At 40.4% G+C, this 20,016-nt stretch overlaps 1 protein-coding gene across 4 annotated transcripts in view; it reads right to left on the reverse strand.

The window, feature by feature from the left end:
* Macf1 (microtubule actin crosslinking factor 1) overlaps window positions 1-20,016 on the reverse strand; it is a 312,940-nt gene that overhangs the window by 17,768 nt on the left and 275,156 nt on the right. For all 4 annotated transcript variants that reach the window (XM_051188727.1, XM_051188725.1, XM_051188724.1 and 1 more), the window contains 22 exons: window positions 19,204-19,407; window positions 17,405-17,636; window positions 16,629-16,855; window positions 15,421-15,543; window positions 15,227-15,328; window positions 14,743-14,844; window positions 14,477-14,650; window positions 14,241-14,396; window positions 13,905-14,102; window positions 13,451-13,579; window positions 12,713-12,886; window positions 9,848-10,003; window positions 9,536-9,742; window positions 9,297-9,416; window positions 8,194-8,363; window positions 7,520-7,679; window positions 6,672-6,866; window positions 6,258-6,386; window positions 4,708-4,851; window positions 4,101-4,289; window positions 2,461-2,581; window positions 1,619-1,782 (listed from right to left, as the gene is read on the reverse strand). In XM_051188727.1, the coding sequence (XP_051044684.1) occupies window positions 1,619-1,782; window positions 2,461-2,581; window positions 4,101-4,289; window positions 4,708-4,851; window positions 6,258-6,386; window positions 6,672-6,866; window positions 7,520-7,679; window positions 8,194-8,363; window positions 9,297-9,416; window positions 9,536-9,742; window positions 9,848-10,003; window positions 12,713-12,886; window positions 13,451-13,579; window positions 13,905-14,102; window positions 14,241-14,396; window positions 14,477-14,650; window positions 14,743-14,844; window positions 15,227-15,328; window positions 15,421-15,543; window positions 16,629-16,855; window positions 17,405-17,636; window positions 19,204-19,407 (3,576 nt within the window). The remainder of the gene's footprint in view (window positions 1-1,618; window positions 1,783-2,460; window positions 2,582-4,100; window positions 4,290-4,707; window positions 4,852-6,257; window positions 6,387-6,671; window positions 6,867-7,519; window positions 7,680-8,193; window positions 8,364-9,296; window positions 9,417-9,535; window positions 9,743-9,847; window positions 10,004-12,712; window positions 12,887-13,450; window positions 13,580-13,904; window positions 14,103-14,240; window positions 14,397-14,476; window positions 14,651-14,742; window positions 14,845-15,226; window positions 15,329-15,420; window positions 15,544-16,628; window positions 16,856-17,404; window positions 17,637-19,203; window positions 19,408-20,016) is intronic.

Here is a 20,016-nt window from a genome sequence, read left to right on the forward strand (position 1 = left end):
TTGCTGTTTTGGGCCCAGAGCATATCTAAACTCTCAGACATTCAGTAAAGCCATGCAGGCCTTCCAGGGGCACCAACAGTGCTATCTATATGTTGTCTCACTTGTGAAAGCACAATCTGCCTCCTTCACTTAAAGCCTTGGCTGTTTAAACAAGCTGCGATATAATGGTGGAGCAAGAAAAACAGTAACTGAAAAACAACTTTGGAAAATAAGGAGCACGGAGACCAAGAATGGAGAGAGCCAGTCTTGCTTTCTCTTTGGACCTTTCCAAGGACCATCTACTTAGATGTAAGGGATGGATTCTGCCTTGAAGGGAAGTCCTCAGCATCCCTCTTAGGCTGTATGGAAAGGCACTATAAACACACATAGGAACCACATCAAGAGGCTCATGTTTCCCATCACTTTCTGAGATCTTAACGATCAAGATGGAAAGCATTAAGAATGCAACCCTACATCCAAGCATGTTTCTTTGGAATTTCACCAGAGGGAGCAAATGCCCACCCAGCAGCTCTATTAAATAGTTGTTCCATTGGTGTTGATTGGCGGAAAGCAGGCCTGTATAATAGGGAGGGTTTTTTAGCTACTGGGACCATGTTAGTGATTCACACTTAGAATGACTTAACAGCACAACATTTTCCTCTTTGGTCTTTCAAACTCCAAAGTTGGAAGGAATGAGGGAGCGGGGAAGGTGGCAAGAACCAATGTGCTTAAAATACAACTGACCTATGGAAGTAACAACAAATAACACAGAACACTCACTTCCGGGCATAGCTGCTTTGATATGCACAAACAAAAGAATATAAAATACGTTAGGTTTGTGTTAGAAAGGAGGAAGTGCAGTACCATATTTATCAGATGATACTTCAAAACTGACTTGCTTTTTATGAGCTAGTGAAGACTAATAAGAAACTAGATTATAAAAAATTGATCTTCTTTCAGCCAGGCATTGGTGGTGTACACCTTTAATACCACCACTTGGGAGGCAGAGGCAGGCGGATCTCTGTGAGTTCAAGGCCAGCCTGGTCTACAGAGCTAGTTCCAGGACAGGCACCAAAGCTAGAGAAACCCTGTCTAGAAAAGCTAAAAAAAAAGAAAAGATCTTCTTTCATAATTGTAGACTGTATGTATGTATGTATGTATGTATGTATGTATGTATGTATGTACGTATGTATATGCTTTTCAAGACAGTTTTTCTGTAAAGTCCTGGCTGTTGTTCTGGAACTCATTTGTAGACCAGGGTGGCCGCAAACTCAGAGATCTGCCGGCCTCTGCTTCCTGAGTGCTGGGATTAAAGATGTGCGCTACCTTACTTCATGTTTGGCTTCCCTTTTATATAAACTACACATTTAGAGGCAACTTTGTTTCTGAAATTTAATCACAGCAAGCTGCCGAGGAAACTCAAACACAGGCCTCCCTCTTGTCCGCAATATCTGATTTATGGTTTTATAGCATATAGCACAGTGTCCTCTGTTTGAGTGGTTTTCCTGAGCAATCTTTCTTTTCTTATTCAGGGGCTTGAAGGAAGGGGAAGAAGTGAGAGAAGGGCTGCTTTACTTCTGAGGAAGTAGATGAAGGCACACAGGTCATACACTAAGAGGGCTTACAGGACGGGGCTTACCTCCTCTAGTCTGTCCAAGGCATCATTCAGCTTCCGCTGGCGCTCCAGTGCTAACAGCCATACTTGCTGCCAGCGGGCAGAGAGCTGGTTGATTCGTGGATTTTTTGCTTCAGATTGTGAGAGGATTGGCATGGGAGGAGGTGTGGGTTGACTCAAGGACTTTCCTAAATGGAGAAATAATGACAAGATTAGAAATGCTGGCTTTGCCAATCCATAAAGAAATGGCTGTATGCTCAAGGTTATCCTTGGCTATCTACTGAGTTTGAGGCTAGCCTTGGGATATATGAGACACTGTCTCAAAACCAAGAAAAGAAAGAACTGTATATACGAACTAATCTTTTACACTCATATCCATTTTGTAACCGAGAAGAAACGTGGGAATGGCAACAGTCTGGTATAGAGGCATACTAATTCCACTATTGCTGCCTCTCCTCCAAACACACGAGTGTACCCACCTCCTACACATACCCTGTCAATCAGGCTTTACCTTAGTGACCTGAGGACATATCAACTCAGAAAACACAGTGGATCCCATAGGGTTTATCTTACAATTAGACTAGTGCAATGTAAACACAACAATGGAAAGACCACTGCTAAAAAAGCAAAACAGGCTTCACCACCTTGTAGCTTCTTAACTAAAATAAACAAATGAATAAATAAACAAACAAGTAAAATATAACTACTGATTGTTAGAAAAGTAAAGTTTCAAAATGAGAGACTGTGATCCAGAGTCAGTATGATTTGGGGAATCAAAACATAGTTCTTGTGATGGCACTTTGTGAGGTCTTATCTACAATAAGCAGGAAGGAAGCAACCCAGCATAGTGGGGGGGGGGCACATACTGTTACCACCACGGGGCTTCTCAATGAAAGGAGCATGGGTAGGTTCTACGTTCTTCCTCTTGTATGTCTTGGTGACCCGGTCCACATCAGGTTGTTTGCGTGTCATCTCCTCCATAAATGACTATTAAATATAAAAATTAGTTAAGAAAGTTCAGAGTTTTCTTGGTCTAAATGGAAAGTTCTTACTAACAAAGGGCAAGCCCATGGCAGACTGCCCAAGTGACAGACCGCCCTGTGCAACTTCTCACCCTTAAAAAAAAAAAAGATTAAATTGGGCTGAGAGCATAACTCAGTGGTAAAGAATTTGCTGAGCATATGCAAGGCCCTGGATTGAAACACACCACACACAGGAAGAAAAAAAGAGAAGGGATAGACAGATACCTATTAGAATGACTGACGAAAGCACTAAAGACTCAAAGGGAGAAGAGAAGAGATGGCCTCTGCCTTCAAGGAACTCACAGCTGAGTGATGAAAACCAAGAATTTAATGCTACACCTTATACAGTTATGCAGAGAAGACCTAAGGCAGGGACTTAACCTGAAGTGACAAGTACAGTGGTCTGGAGCTGAGTTACTGAGGGACAAAGAACCCAAGAATCCATTCTGGCAGATGGTCTGGACAGAATACAAAGCCTGACAGCGCTAGGGACCAGGACTCATCATTTCATTTGCTGACGAGCTGGTACAATCAAAGGATTAGCAAGCAGTGGGGCTGGGGTGCGGGGTGGGCAGGAGATCCAGAAAGGCCAATGTCCAGTTAAGGAATTAGGATTTTATTGTGAGAATAATAGGAAGCAAGTGAAGGATTCTGATACAAGGAAGATCCATGATTAGATCTATGCTTGAGAGAAATCATGATTCCTTTAGTATGGTAGGCAGAGGCATTGGAGATGAGTTAGAAAATTCTATTATTTACTTTTCCTTTTTGTGATAAAGTGGTGTCAGGCCAATAGGCTTCTGACTCCAACAAAGGCCAGGCTTCTAAGCTGGGCTCCAAGATTTCTACTTGTGAACTGTCCTGTGTAATGCCTGTGAAACTGTATGTGGCTACTCTGTGGGGTACACTTCCATCTTTTTTTGTTTTGGCTTTTCTAGACAGGGTTTGTCTGCGTAGCCCTGGTTGTCCTGGAACTCACTCTGTAGACCAGGCCGGCCTCAGGCTCACAGAGATCTGCCCTCTGCCTCCTGAGTCTGGGATTAAAGTTGTACTCCACCATCACCCGGCTCATACTTCATCTCCTAATGAAGACTCTGAATTGGTTCTGCTAGTGGCTTGGAAAATACAATGAATGCTCCATAACTTTAGTGGTTCCAGGAGCTGGAGCCAGCAGGAAAATGGAGTCTTCCATCCCACTTATACAAGAAACTGAATTCTGTCAAACAAGACAAATGAACGTGGAAGAGGATCCTGAGCTCCATATGAGAACTGCAAAGCTCTTGGCTAAAGTGTTGTCCCAAAGCACAACACCCCAGTATTGAGGAAATTGTGATTTCTGCACAATGAAACCCTAGGATGCTAATCCATGTCTTGACTCCTAACTCATGAAAACCGACAAGAAGCTGTTGTGAGCTGTAGTAATGCATGCAGTAAGGATGGGAATGTGGTCTATGACACACAGAAGACACAGAGAAGCAGGATACCTGATGCTCAGTGATAAGAGCTTTAACTCGGTCTATATTCTGAGGGATAGGCTCCTGATCCCGCTGGATTAGGGTGGTCTCAGCCCACTGGATCCAGGCCAGAAGTTCTTCCAGGAGCTCAGCATTAGCCACCAGTTCTGACAGAGCTGCTTCCAAGCGCTGCTGGTGCTGCTTTGCCCATGTCAGGACCTGTGGAGAGAGAAGGAAACCATGACCCCTTTCTGAAAACACATCTTTTTGTTTGTTTCAAAGCCCCTTCCTATCTGGTCATATACTTTTACTCAGAGGAGGGACCAACTTAAGGAGCTAAGACAGTCCTCTCTGACTTCAGCTGAGACAGCTCAAATGAGAGTCAGAACAAGGAGTCATTTCTGCCCAAAGCAAATCTAGTATATTCCATTAAACACAAACTCCTCAGGAAGGAAGGAATCAAAACACAAGGTGTCCAAAGAAGCTACAATGAACACCTCACTGCACCAGAATCACTCTAGCCATCATGTCAGACTTTTACCGAAATGCAATTTCTTATAGCGAATGAGTCTTTATCTGATGAGCTCAGAGTGTTCACTCACTCTGATCCCAGCTTGCAGGGCGTGTGGTGACTAACCTCCTCAAAGCGAGCTCGGATGATGGTGATCCAGTGTTTGATGGTCGTGATGCAATCGGGATGGCAGACAGCCAGGATGACTTCCCCCATCGCCACTGCTGTGTTCACATCCACCCGTTTTTCTTCTACTTTCTTCATGAACTCCTATATAAACAAGAGCCAAAACCAAAAACTTGACCAATCTACCTAAATACCATTAGTTTATATTAAAAGGACAAGCATTTCATTGTTGTCTTCCTATGTGTTAGCACAGGCATTGAAAAAGCTTGCTTGTATGTAGGTATTGCTAGCATGGTGTATCCAGTCCAGTTCTAAAAGATGTAGGAAGTCTGTTAGAGATGACAACAAAACTAGAGACATTGGTATGCCTCTATTCTCTCTGCTCCAGTTTCTAATTTCAGTTTCTCCCTCTTTTATTTGTATTCATTTCCATTTCATTAAAACATTTATGTATATAAACATCTTGCCTGTACATATGTATATATGTGCATCATGGGTATATCTGATACTGAAAGAGATCGGAAGGGAGTATTAGATCTCCTGGAATGGAGTTACAGACAGCTGTGAGCCATTATGTGGGTGCTAGCAACCCAATCTCTGAAAAAGCAGCAAGTATCCCTAACTTCAGAGCAATCTCTCCAGCCCTTTTATTTCTGTATTTAAATTATATTTCTTTTGGAAAAATATGATAGTCATAAAACACAAAAATATTTAAAAATTCCTACCACAATAGAATGCAACCATAAAACTAAGATTAAAATATCTAGATAACATGAAACATTTCCTCCTTTATTAGAGCTGATTAGGGCCATAGATATCATGTTTTATTCTGCAGCATGCTAAATGGTTTTAGAAGATCAGAGAAGGGTCACAAAACTAATATCATAAGTCAAATAAAGGTATGTGCAGGTGAGAAGTAAGATGGAGTTGAGTATGATAACACACACCTGTAATCCTAGCTCTTGGGAGGCTGAGGTAGGGTATTTGGGAGTTCGAGGTAGCCTGGGTACGTAAGATCCCATCTCAAAATCTAGCCAACCAACAAACAAAAATTAGAAAGGGAAAGTTCTGCATTTTCTTTTAGAACACTATGTGGTTTTACTTGTTTAAAGCTAACGAGGGGCTGGACAGATGCTCAGTGGTTAGAGCACTAGCTTCTTCTAGAGGGGTTTGATTCCCAGCATGGGAATCCATAACTCCATGGTGTCATCTATAACTCCAGTTCTTAGGGATCTGATCTGGTTTCCTTGGGTACCAGGCATGTATGAGGTGCACACACACATAGGCAAAACCATATACATAAAAGAAAAATAAATAAATCTTTAAAAATGTGAAGCCAATAGGAGTAAGTTGTATAAAAATGAATGAATGCTGATGATAGGCATCACAAAGCCTCTGGTTTCTACTGAATACACTAATAGCCCACACTGGTCTTTCTGCTTTTCACAGGAGGTCTGATATTTACAAGCCAGTCCTGCTTTTCTTTAGTGGTGGGGTAATTCTCACCATCGTGGAGTAGCACAGATCACCAAACCTTGAGGCTAGATTACCTTATGAGTGTCAATAAGAGACTGTAGGGACTCTGTGTCATCAGGAAGGGCTCCCCGAAAGCGAAGTGTTTGTTCTGCTTCAGAAAGCCACTCCAAAAGCATATGGACCGTGTCCCGAAACTCTTCCGCCTGAAATAACCAAGCACAAGAAGGTCTGGCCTCCCTCTGCAGCTACAAAGTAGCTGAAGAAGCATCCAGGACTACACTCTAGCAGAGGCATTTGATGCCCTTGTCAGTGCCATAAAGGTCATCTTAATTTGTAGACTTCTGAAAATCAGTTCAATGACTGGCCAAAGTCCTGCAGAACGTTCAGAATAATATCAACTTTATTTTCAGTCCAAGACTGTGGGACTTCATAGTCCCAGTAAAGAAACTAAGATCCATATGCTCAGGTCCCCCAGCAATTTATCTTACCTGTTTTAAGGCCTGCTCAAGTCGGCTTTGCTTGGAAACAGAGAGTTTGCACACTGTATCCCAGCGAGTACTCAGTTCCTGGAGCTGTCCCTTTACCCAAGTCGTGTCATCTCTGCTGTTCTCAATCAGCTCTCTGCCTGACCGCTTCAGGACCTGAACAGTGCCCGTTCGCTTCCCCAGTTCTTTTTGGAAAACCTGGTTAAAGAAGAAATGAGAACTAGTTTTTTGTTTTTTTTTTGTTTTTTTTTTTTAATTTTTAAACATTTATTTTATTTTGTTTTTGAGTGTTTTACCTGCAGTATGTATGTTTTTTTTGTGTTAAAACAGAACATTATGCAGCTCAATACAACAGGTATAGGATAGAAGAACTGGTGTATATATGTGGTAGGCTCATTACTACACGGTGGTTAGAAAACAATCTCCCATTTCCATTTTAGGTGTTAGAAGAAATGGATTTCTTGACAGTCTCCCTCTGAATTTAAATTTCAATTGTGACTCAACCAAGAGACAATCATGGAGAACCTCTTCACATGCTGCCTAATCTGAGTCAAACCAATTTTGGTAAATTTTTTGTGACTGATGCAGAATCCTAGCTTTTTTTTTTTTTTTTTTTGAGACAGGGTTTCTCTATGAATCCCTGGCTGTCCTGGTACTTGCTATACAGACCAAGCTAGCCTCGAACCATGGAGATTAAAGGTATGTATCACCACATGTGGTCAAGTTTGTTTACATATAGAAGACAAAGAGCTGTTCCTCCACATCAGGCATTCATTCTTTTCCATTTGGTCAACACAGAGCAGAAGGTGCACAGTGAGAGCAGGTACACAGATGGCAATTCCTGTTCTTACCTTATGGGCATCCATGAGGTTCATGACGAGGTCAAGGTCCCCGTGAACAGGTTGGTCCTCAGCCAACTGTGGCTCTACCTTGTACAACCAGTCAACTAAGGCCTGCAAAGCATCCATGAACTGGCCTGAAAACAGTAAGGCTTCTTCCAACTTGTGCTGCCTGAGAAAAGCATAAAAAACTCAGGATTTTAAGAATAATTAAAAAAAAAAAAAAATCAATGATCACAATTCTGACTGTTGAAAAGGAATAAATACTGCTTAAACTCTGTAACTCTCATGTTCGAACAGTTAGAAATGACTACAAAGAAGTGAGAGAAATGCCCAGACATTTTAAATCTAGCCATATCTAGACTAGATTTATGAGAGGTTTGCCTACAGGTATGTCTGTGCACCTATGTGTGCCTGGTGCCTGCAAAGGTCAAAAGAGAGTTGGCTCCCCTAGAACTGGATTATAGCTATCAATCACCCAGAACTGATCAGGAACAATAGCCACATATGGATGCTGGGAACCAAAGCTGGGTCCTCTGCAAGACCAAAGGCTGCTCTTAGTGACTAAGCTATCTACCCAACCCCCCTTATTCCTATTTTAATTTAGTGACAATCTCTTAAGATACTTGGGCATGCCATATCTGTATGGGTGTACCCCCATGTGTGGGGGGCACACTCATGCTCACCGCTCCACAGACTTGCCACAAACGGTATCCCATTTGTCTCTGACTTCTCCTAGCAAGTTGTCAAGTTTCTGAGTATCATCAGCAAGCAAAGTCTTTTCTTTTAGTGCTCTGCCAGTTCTGATTGTGGTATCATACACAGGCTGTTTGCCACCAAGAGTTTTCTGAAATTCCTGTTTCCAGAAAGAAAGAAAAACAAATAAATAACACACACATACTTACTAAAAATCAGCTAGTAGCATGAGGTCCTGTCTTTAATTACCAATTCCCTAATAGGGTAGGGTATATTTTGATTTGTAATCAACTTCTTTCAGTATCCAGGTTTATAAACTAAATAGAGTATTAACACACACACACACACACACACACACACACACACACACACACACACACACACACACACACCAAACAAAACAACTAAACTAAAGTTAACAATACCTTACCTTTAAAAGAAATTTGTAGCTTTCAATCAGGCCATACACAATAGCACATGGCAATTTCTAAAATCCCATACTTTGAGTTAATTACTCATATAACCAGTTAGCTTAAACTACTACATAAGAGTGTGACTATCATGTTATTTAGACATCCCATGGACTTCTGAGGCTGTGTATAGCACCAAGAGCACTAGACCAGCTTATGTGAAGCCTAAATTCAATCATTAGCACTTCAAATAAGAAAAAGGAAGGCTGATTTCATCATGGTCCCCCCCCCTAATGTGGCTCAAACTGGTCTTCTTCTATGTAGCCCTGGCTACTTTTTAACCCTCAACCCTCTTAACACAGCTAGGATTACAGGTATTTGCCACCATGCTTGGCTTTCATCTTGACTTTTTTTTGGGGGGAGACAAAGCCTCACAAATCCTAGGTTGGTCTTGAGCTTCTGATCTTCCTGCTGCTTCTTGGGATTACATACAGGTGCCATCATGGTTGGTTTATGAGGCACCAGGGAATCGAATGCAGGGACTTGTCGCCAAGCAAGAATCCTTTGTTGGTATTTTTAATATGTATAAACTGTTTTTAGTAGGCTTTGATTTCTATTTCTAGCAAGCAACAAACTTTGGTGAATTCCAAGCTTTAGAACCTCATAGCAATGAACCATTTTACCTTATGTTTAGAAAGCTGAAGCTTGATTTTGTCTGGGTCATTGGAAATCTCCAGTTCTGAGTCCAGATGACTCTCTGCATCTTCTAACCAGTCAATCAGTTTTTTCCAAGCTTCAAAGAACTAAAATTAAGTAAGATATACATTGTAATAGAAAAGAATGTGCGAACTGTACAACTCATCCATGACCACCATTGCAAAGGCTCAGGACTCAAGGCTGTTCACAAAGTCACAAAACTTACTTGTTTTGCCCGCTTCCTGGCATCATCCAGTGACCTTCCTCTTTCAATAGATCTCTGGACAACCTTCTCCCATCGAGACTGGACACTAACTAATAGATTCTTGATCAAGACAACATCCTGCTTCTGACTAAGGAACTTCAACTGGTTCCCTGTTTGATCCAGCTCGATGATCTGGTCTCGGTGAGCATTTACTTCATTAGCAAAAACCTGTGAGAAAACAGTGCTCTTTTTAGCTATAAAAGTAGGCAGTGGAGCACTCCTTTGAACAAATCCTTTTAAAGGGGAGGTGATATCATCTTAAGGCACAGTTACCTTGTGTTCTTCTATCTGGGAAAGAACAGTGTTCAAAATCAGGCTGGGGGGTGAGGCGATATTTAAACTCTGCTCTGCTAGCGTAAGCCAGTTGATAAATTCTTGCAGGGAATTCTGGAATTCTGTTGCCAGGCTGAGGGCCTCTTCGAGCTTTGACTAAATTTTAATGAAACACAGAAGACAAAGCACCAAGTTCAGAGATTATACCTTTGATGACAAATGTATACGATGTATACCAGATTAAATGATCCTAGACAAGACTCACTTAATGAACAACTAAACATGCCTCAAATACAAAAGATGAGAATTGTAAATGTTAAGTGTCTAAAGCTAAAAACACCTGGACAAGAACTGAATAAATGAAAAATGAAAAGGCACAATTAATGGTTAAGTTTTCTTGGCCACGCTCTACTTCCTGGAACATTAACAACAGTTAACTACTCAGGAAGTGTGAGTGAGCATGCTCTAGTGGTGATGATAGCTACAGAACTTAAATCCTGTTCTGGGTAAAAATCCCCATTTAATGTACGTTCTCTGGTGTGGAGAAAGTAAATGAGAAGTGCACGACTGCAAAGATACTGCTGCTACAGTGTTCATTGTTTAAATATAGATAATTAGAAAATATAGCACAAAACATCTGAAATGTGTGTTGATATCACAGCATTCCAGGAACACACCTGAATATAACTTTTTAAAACACTCTCATTTAATTCAGAATAGCAGAAAACAATGGCTCATTCAGGGAAAGAGCATCCCAGTCTAGGGTCCCCGAGCTCCATTCTCATGGATTTCTAGCCCCAGCTTCTTAGTGGATACCGTGGCTATCTACTAGGCAGGCAAAGTAAATGATGATTTTTAAAAGACGATTGTACCCAGAATATATTAAAAATGGATACATTCAAAAAGTACGCTAAAAACTAAAACTGCTACTAATTGCAGTTGATTAGATTACATATTTTTTATTCATCCTTTCAGGTTACTTTATAATGAATGATCTAAAAATATACAATGAGCAGTGATAGAGTGCTTGCCTAGCATGAGTGAGGTCCTAGGTTCAATCCAGCACTAAAAAAGTATGAACCAATATAAACAACTCTGGTGGACACTAAAGTCACCTCAAAGCTTTCAGACACATCTAGAAATTACCACTGAAGTCTAAACTATATATGTTTTAATAAATGATTTTTAAAATTATCCTGAAATATAACACTCCTACATAATCAGAAATAACTAATCGTGTTTTGGAGACAGGGTTTCTCTGTGTAGCCCTAGCTGTACTAGGACTCACTCTGTAACCAGGCTGGCCTCGAACTCACAGAGATCTGCCTGCCTCTGCCTCCTGAGCTCTGGAATTAAAGGCATGTGCCACCTCTGCCAGACCAGAAATAACTATTCTTGACACCAAAAGTGGTTTTCTTGCTTTACAGCCCATATGCTGTCCTTACATTTGAGTCTCCTGACTCAAAATCCTTGCTAGGAAACTTAATTGAGTAGGGACTCTGCCTCAATTTCTCTCAATAATTTTGCTTTTGCCTTCTGGAGGACAAAAAACAAGTAGATAGCACACAGACTTACATTCAGGTCCTTTTTGCTATTCTTAAAAATCATACAAAGCCACACGAGAACAATTTTATAAAGTAGGTGCCTCTCTAAAAGTGTTCCTTAGAGTGTGAGTATGCTTTGTGTTCTTGTGCCCAGCAATTCTAAAATGATAAGGTATGTTTGTTTACTCTTCCTATTAACACCTGCAGAGTCCAGGACACACTTCTTCTCTATTCACTGAGTGGATGTGGACAATGGATTTATTTGCATTTTTCCCCTCAAATGAGAGGTTTCTAGGGGCAAGGGGTGGCAAAAGGCCATCCGAGTAGGGACAGGAGAGACAGGGAGACCAAAAGAGAGAGAATTAATAAGACAGATTATCAGTATAGTTTATATTTGACTTGATTAGCAAAGAACAAAATGAGACTTTCATTAAAAAGAAAAAAGCAAACAGCCGGGTGGTGGTGGCACACGCCTTTAATCCCAGCACTCGGGAGGCAGAGGCAGGCGGATCTCTGTAAGTTTGAGGCCAGCCTGATCTACAGAGCTAGTTCCAGGTCAGTCTTCAAAACAATACAGAGAAACAGAGAAACCCTGTCTCGAAAAAATAAAACAAAACAAAAGTCCAAAACCCAAAACAGAAAAACTAATCAGGCCTGATAGAGGCAGGGAGCTTTCTGAGTTTGAGGTCAGCCTGGTCTGTAAAGTAAGTTCCAAAACAGTCAAAGCTACATAGAGAAACACTGTCTCAAAAACCAGAAACCAACCAAAAAAAACAAAAAACAAAACAAAACAAAAAACAAACAAACAAACAAACAAAAAAACCAAAACAAAACACCCAACCAACCACACAAAAAATAAAAACATTTTTGAAAAAAGCCTTGATCCTTCTCCTTTCTGTTCTTATAAAGAAAACCCAACTTCTAAGATTATGGGAAGAGGTTATAATTGAACTTTCTCCTAGTTTTCAGTAAAATTCCTTGCAGAGAGTTGCTTGTCACACTTTTTACACTGCTCTGGCCCCATCTTCTCAATTCTAATAAACTCCAATACAACTTTGTTTTCTGGCAATTAGTATCAGATTATGATGTCTAGTACTAACAGTAACAGGCAGAGATGTCTTAATTGGTAGAAAAGAAACAACTATAAAATGAAGTATCAGCAGGAACTAACACCATTAGTGTCACAGAAAATAGAAATCAAAGATAGGTTAATATGGAGTCCATTATGAGGGTAAGTTCTCTTTTGGAGTATCACACCTGTCTTTAGAAAACATCATGAGGTCACCAAACATATTGCCAAACAGTGTTTGTGCTGTGGTACCTTTCTTTCCTCCATCTTACTGCTGACAACATGCCACTTCTGTTCTAAGAGAGCTACACTCTGTTCAGTTTTTGAGCCAGCCCCGGAATCACCGCGGCTGAGGAGCATAAGCCTGCCCTTGTCAAGCAGCTGATTGTAAGTCTCTTCCTTGGCTCTCAGCTGGGAATGCAGTTCCTACAAGAGAAGGCAGAAAATGATATCAACAATATCTACTTTCTGGAAGACCCCATACACACAGATTTCACTAGCCCAGTTTGAGAAAGCCTCCGAAGGCCTTGTCATGATATAAGTCTCTTTTAGGTTCAGTTCAAAGTACAAGCTAGTATTAAATAAAAACCACAATTGTTCCTTAATATGGAAACAATCAACTCATCAAGAAAATAAAATTATTTAAGGATCAAAGATTTCAAAAATAGTCTTTAATAATTTATATTTCTGCTTTTTATCAAGATTTCCTTAGAAATTATGTTACCTTTTGTTTTCAGTAGGCTCTGTTAAAATACTGTCAACATCGCTTACAATCCCCCTAAACCCTTACTGAATACAAACACCCTGGTGATGCTCTCACTCAGTGTACCTGACTCAGTTTACCAGCTCACCGATGCCTTTCTAGCTCTTTCCTTCACTACTGCTGCCTGAGGCAGGTACTAAAGTCTGTAGATAAGCTGGCTGCACTAACGTCTCTCAGAGAGGCTGTGAATTTAAGACGCTTCTGTGTGATGTTAAGAATTGCTGTACCATGTGCGTGTCAAGCTGTTCTCTAGCAGTCTCAGGGAGTCCTCCTGTAGGCTTAGATGCAGAAAGCTGGCTCTCCATTCTATTGAGTTCCAAGAGGAAATCTTCAATTTCACTGTGGAAACCTTGGGCCTTTTGAGAAAAAGACATATCAGTAATCAAGCAGCTGTAAAAGCAAACTTTTAGAATGATCCTGAGCTTACTGGGAGGAATCTGAAGCTTCTCTCAGGCACAGTAATTATTTTGTTTCTGGATTGGTATAATCTGCTTGCTTATGGCTAAAATCTAGCAAAATCCTTCAGACCTTACTCTAGCATGGTGTTGATGCCAAATACAATCTGATGAATAAACTGAGGGGTTGCTGAATAGAAATCTGACTTGATGATATAGGAAAAATCTGAATCTCACTTGGGCCTCTGCCCAGTGCTCCTCCACCTGGACTGGATAACACACACACCTGCTGCAGAGTTGACTGGAGCTGCTGCTCCCTCTCCTCTGTCTTTTGCAGCACAGATTCCCAGCACTGGTTCATGGTTTCCAGGCGGCTCCTTAGGCTGCTGGCATCATCACCAGCACTAGATTCAAGAAGTTCATTCCCAGCTTTGTTGACTGTTTCCACTGTGGCTTGATGAGCCAAAACATCATTTTTTAGAACCTAAAAAATGTTGAAAGACATAATTTATCTTTATTAGTGTCAATTAAACCTGGCTCAGGATTCACATGACATTAAGCTTCTGGTGGTATAGTATCTGGTCTCAAACTGACAAAGATAGGTAGAAATGAAAATACTTACATGGTGTTTTGCAAGCTCCACTTCAATGACCTTTGGGTCTCCACTTATTGGTCTCTGAGCATCAAGCAACTCTTCAGTGTGAGTTAGCCAGCTCATTAGTTCCTCTAATGCATGCTGGAACTGGCCAAGGGCCAAGAGAGCACCTTCTAGCTTATGCTGCTCAGGACAAGGAACATTTGTTAGGAAGTCAGAGAGGGTAGACCCAGTTCACTGACCTATGGTACTGCTAGCCTTACCTGTCGATGGGCAATTTTCTCACCCAGATTCTCCCAGAGGTGTTTCAGTTCTGTCAGTGGTTCTCGTATAATGTCTCGGTCTGTTTCATCGGTAGCTTTCTTTAACATCAGCTCACCCTGGTGATTGAGTTTTTCCATCTCAATTTGCTGTTGGTAAACTTCTACTTTGAACTCCTATAAAAGATGTACTTAAAGTTAACCTTAAACCAAGTCTTCAATATTAAGAAGAAGCAACTCTCTTTTCAAAGCCATTCCTAGATACAAACCTTCATTTCATTTAACTGATCTTTGACAGTGTTGAGGTCAGTGCCCACTGGGGGCATGGTGCAGAGTTTAATCACAGTGTTATCTAGCCAGTCAAACATAGCCTGAAATGAAAACACAAACAAGAGATTATGAGAAGGGGCATTTACTTCCCAATGTTGGGCTTCATGATTACATGGGTTTAGGACCTCTAGCAAGTGGTGACTTACACAATCTGGCCAGCTTCATTGAATAGCTGAATGGATATAAATATGACAAGGAGGCAATTACAATAAAAACGGCAGTAGTAATGGAAACGTGGATATGTGTTATGTCAACATTTTTCTCAACAGATGTGGGAAACTTAGGCCAGAAATGTAGAAGCAACAGGGTCTTAGTTTTCAAAATACTACAGTACTGAGGGCGAACCACTTCACACCAGATTTAGAAAATGACAAGAGAAAGGAGAACATGTATTTCCTTTGTGGGCATCTCTCAGCCTCTTACCTGGAGAGTATCCTGATACTGCACAGCTGCTTGCATGGCATCCTCAAGTTTTTCTAGCCTTTCTTTCCAAGTTTTGTTTAAGTTCTCCCAAGCATTATTCATCTATGGGGAAAATATTAAATGAAATTCTCCTAGTAATACCTGTGGTCTAACTCCACTGTGTTTCATCTGAATCCCTTGCCCACTCTCCACACCTCATCAATGCTCTTCTTCACTTCAGGCTTCTCAGTTTCTCCACAGGCAAAAATCAAATCTGTTCCAAGGATTCTAATGAACTCCAACTCCTCATGCAGACCATCTGTCTCCTCCTTAATCGTCTATGTAAGAGCAGACAATGAGTCAAAACAGAAAGCAGAACATAGCTTCTCAAACTTCGCAAATGCAACATAGAGAACACTAAGTAGAACCTCAAAAATCACAAAATCATTTTTTACTCTTAAGGTATTGTTTGTCCAAAGAGTGCAGCCACATGCTCACAAGTGGTCAATGTACATACATACTAAAAAATAAGCCACATTTATTACATACAAGTCATAAAATATGAGCATGCAGTGATGACAAAAATAGCAAGGAATACCAGGCGGTGGTGGTGCAAGCTTTTAATCCCAGCTCTTAGGAGGCAGAGACAGACAGATCTCTGTGAGTTCTAGGACAGCCTCCAAAGCTACAGAGCAACCCTGTCTTGAAAAACCCAAAAGCCAACAACAACAAAAAAAAAAAAAAAAAAAAAAAAAAAAAAGGAAAGCATAAATTTGAAGGGTATAATGAGCTTTGAATAATTAACCACCCCGTCATGGCTCCAAGAAAAATATATGAAACAACACAGCATAAGTCACAAAGGTCAGCGCTATCAGACCAGGTCATAATCTTAAACAGTCAGTTCTTTGTTAGAGCCTAAAACACAGCTCACATACCAACAGAGAGGGATAAAGGAGAAGAGTTTCCATGTGGAAAGTATCTGAAGTAAGATGGTGAGACAGGCATTGCTTGTGCCAAATGGTTCTCATGTGAAGTCCATCTAGTCAAAATTAGAGTGCCCAGATAGACTAGAAAAAGATGTGTAATAACTTGCTATGCCTGGATGACAAATTCAGAACTTTTTATTTTCTACTGTCTATCTGCTCCCTGAAAGTAGAGAAAAATCTTTAAAAACAAAACAAAGCTTTAAAAACATTGAACCTGGATGAGCAGCTACCACAACATACTCAGGGCCTAGGGCTTAGCTTAGAGGCGTGCACTTGCTTAGCATGTATGAAACCTGGGTTCAATCCTCAGCATTGCAAGAAAACATGAAAACAAAACAAAACAAGAAATCACCACCATCATACATACCCCAATCAACATGGATGTAGTATTTTGTTAAAGGACACATATTCAAGATGTCGTGTTGTATTTTTGTTACCTCAGCAGCTTCAACCTGTTGCTTGATGATGGATGGGTCGATGCCAGGGCTTTCCAAGTCATGAACAATATCCTGGGTATCTTTGATGGTGGTCAGGAGAGCTGCCATATCATACCAGAACTTCTCCGCTAATTCAAGGACATCAAGGAATTTAATTTCTCGCTCTTCAGACCGTGCTTTGATGTCCTCCCAGAAGAATACCATTTGATCCAGCTTGTCCTGGATTTCTAAAGTAGCAAAAAAGAAATGTGAACGAACCTTTCTAAATGTGAAATCTAAATTTCTCATTGAAATCCAATCTAATTCTGACATTATTTATAGTTCATCATAGCTTTCCTACTACCATTTTTTTTCTGCTTGTTGATCTCCCTCATAAAGGGACCATAGAAGCAATCTGGAAATATCACACAAATATCTGGTAAGATAAAAGCCCTTAACTTACAAAGGGCTGAAATGGGAATGCCTCCTTCTAGTGTTCTTATTGAATTTTCTGTGAATTTCCCATGGAAAGTGTTACAAAAGGTAGTTATGTTCTACCCACTATTGATACTGTGATACTCACATTAGGGGTTAAAGGAACATTTGTTTCCTGGCCTGGGAATCTAGCTCCCAATTGTAATCTTGTTTCAATAGGAAAATGTGTTCTGAATTCTAAATGACTTTTTGGAATACTCATTACTTAATGAGAAGTGACTCAGTGTAGGATGCTGGAGGCAGCCATTGCCTGGAATTCCTTCTATAGTCTTTCTTAAAGAATAATCAGATCCACCAAGTACCTTTTGCAGCCAGATCCTTGTCTGCTCCCTGAGACCTCCCAATGAGTTCTTCTCCACGACGCTTCAGGGCCTCAAAGGATGGCTGCAGTTTTTCTAGCTCCATGGTAGCACTTTTATTGTCACTGATGCACTCTCTAATCTTGTCTACTTCTGCAGGGATCAGGGGTGGCATCCGCAGGCGAGAGGAAAGGTTCTCCAGAGTCTCCAACATTGGTTCAATTTTATCATGAAACTAAACAAAATTGCACTATTAGCCATCATAGCAATACTTTATCATACCAGCGGATATATTAGGGCATAAGGTCAAACTATAGACCTACTGTGTTCAGTCAGACCCAATGGCTGTTAAGTGTTGGGTTTGTCTAAAAAAACTGTTTTGAACATAGTACATTAGTGCTGGCCCATTAGAGTGGAGAAAAAAAGACAATATTTTGTGAGTCAAAAAAATACTAAGTAATATACCAAAAATACACTAAATGGTTAGTGTTAACACAATACTTCTTGAACTTCAACTAATATGATGAGATAGGGACAAGACTATGAACAAGTAAGAGTCAGTACTCAGCATCTCAAGTGACAGCTACACGCAATACACTAGACCAACAAGTCAGATGCCCTCCATGGCAATGTAAATGGATGGTAACGTAACATGCTGAGTGGCCTGGAATCTGAAGTACTATGGTATGTAGTTTAACAACCCACAATGTGGAACAAGAGAAAGGAAAATGTTGGCATGATGAAAGGTAACAAGGAAGGCCAAACCTAACCTTCCCACTTTTTTGGTACTTTAAATAAAATGACTAAAATCATTAATTCTGAATTTATAATTTGATATATATAGAGAATAGCACAGAAAGAGTTTTCATCTAAAAATCCCATCTAAAACCAACTCTGGATTTATTCAATTGAGTAAGGCTCATCAATGTTAAGCGCCCTAAAAAACAAAACAAAACAAACAAACAAAACAAAATTCTTAAATCATTTCCCACTACTCCCTTACAATTACATTCTATCCCAAACAGAATGGTCACATTAAACTTCCACAAAAGGTAAAGGAAGCTTTCTTATAGGCAATGTCCTCAATTCTCAGCCTTATAAGACCAGATTCCCATGGGAGTGAGTAGGTACCTTACCTCGGTGATCTGTAATGGTGGGCGCGGTCAACACAACAATGAAATATGACGATGTGGGGAAGGCGGGAGCAGGCAGCAACAACACAAAGTAACACATTCCACAATGTGAGTGAGATGGGACGGGAGGTGGGGGGGAAAAACGTGAGTAAGTACAAGTATTAACCAAGAATACTGACTCAACAAGGAATAAAATATCCAGACATGACAAAAGTACCACTAACAGTAATATATTAGTTGAGAAGTATGTAGTTACATGCTTGGAACTCTACTCCTGGTGGTTTTCCCTTCTCTTTGGTGTACTTCTCCCTATGCAAGCATACTTTTTTTGAATGTAAAAAGTTGGCTGCTTAATTTAATGTGATATCATTCTAAATTTCACCATTAATAGCCTGACCTTTGCTGAGGTAACCAGTGGTTTTAGATCTGCAAGATTAATTCATCCTCAAATTACTCCTTCTAAAGAGTAACTAGCATTAAGTTTTCAGTGAAAGCATCAATATACAATTACACATAGCAGCCACGATGTACTTCACCTTTCATACAGGGTTAGTGCACCAATGTCCCTGAGAACAGATAAGGCATCATCAACATGGTGTGGGTACTCCTGCACAGAGGCCTGACTAAAGACTAGTGGGCAGTTTCAAGTTTTAACACAAGCACACATACCTGAGCAGACTGGGACACAGCCTCATCCAGAGCCAGGGCCCGCTGGCGCACCTCATCTTTTATCTGGGCGTACATGTTTTCTGCTTTCTGATATTTTTCTTCTACCATTTTCCCTTCCTCAGGGTTTAGCTCCTTTAGTTGTGGACCTATCTTTAGTATCTTATCAATATGAGGTTTGTGTTCAGCAATGGATTCCCTTAGTTGCTAAGAGAATATGAATTAAAACATAGTAAGTAAAGAGAACAAGCAATTAGCAACAAAAACATAACAAACAAACCAAAAATAATGAGCATGTTTATATCATCTTATTTAGATACTTTGAGCAGAGGTAATAACAGCTTTGAGAGCAACAAACTGAATTGTTAATCAGCATGTCCTAGCCTCTCACCATTTATGGGGAGTCTTGGGTTCCACTGTTAAGTAATTTTCTTCATTACCCAGCTGTTAAAGGCTAGGCTCAAAACCAAAAATATAAGAAACTTCTTTCCCTTAAAGTGCAGGTATGCATAAAAGCCTCCCAAACCAGATCAGATGTCCAATCTTTGTGGAAGACTTCTTGGACATATCCTGTTTCACTTCTCACCCTGCTACTAAGTATGTCTTGGTGTCACATTATTATAATAAATATTACATAGCTTAGTATCCGTCTACACTTCAGACTGAGTCACCAGGCAGAGCAACTTAAGAACAGCAATCATTTGGTAACTCAACCACTCTGACTTCACTGCTATGTCCAGTTTACACTCTACTTAAAGAAACTTGGAAATAGTACAAAGGAGAAATCATAAACCAGACATAAACATTTAAGTAAAA

The sequence above is a fragment of the Phodopus roborovskii genome, unplaced genomic scaffold, assembly GCF_943737965.1.
Source record: "Phodopus roborovskii unplaced genomic scaffold, PHOROB, whole genome shotgun sequence".
NCBI classification, from domain to species: domain Eukaryota; kingdom Metazoa; phylum Chordata; class Mammalia; order Rodentia; family Cricetidae; genus Phodopus; species Phodopus roborovskii.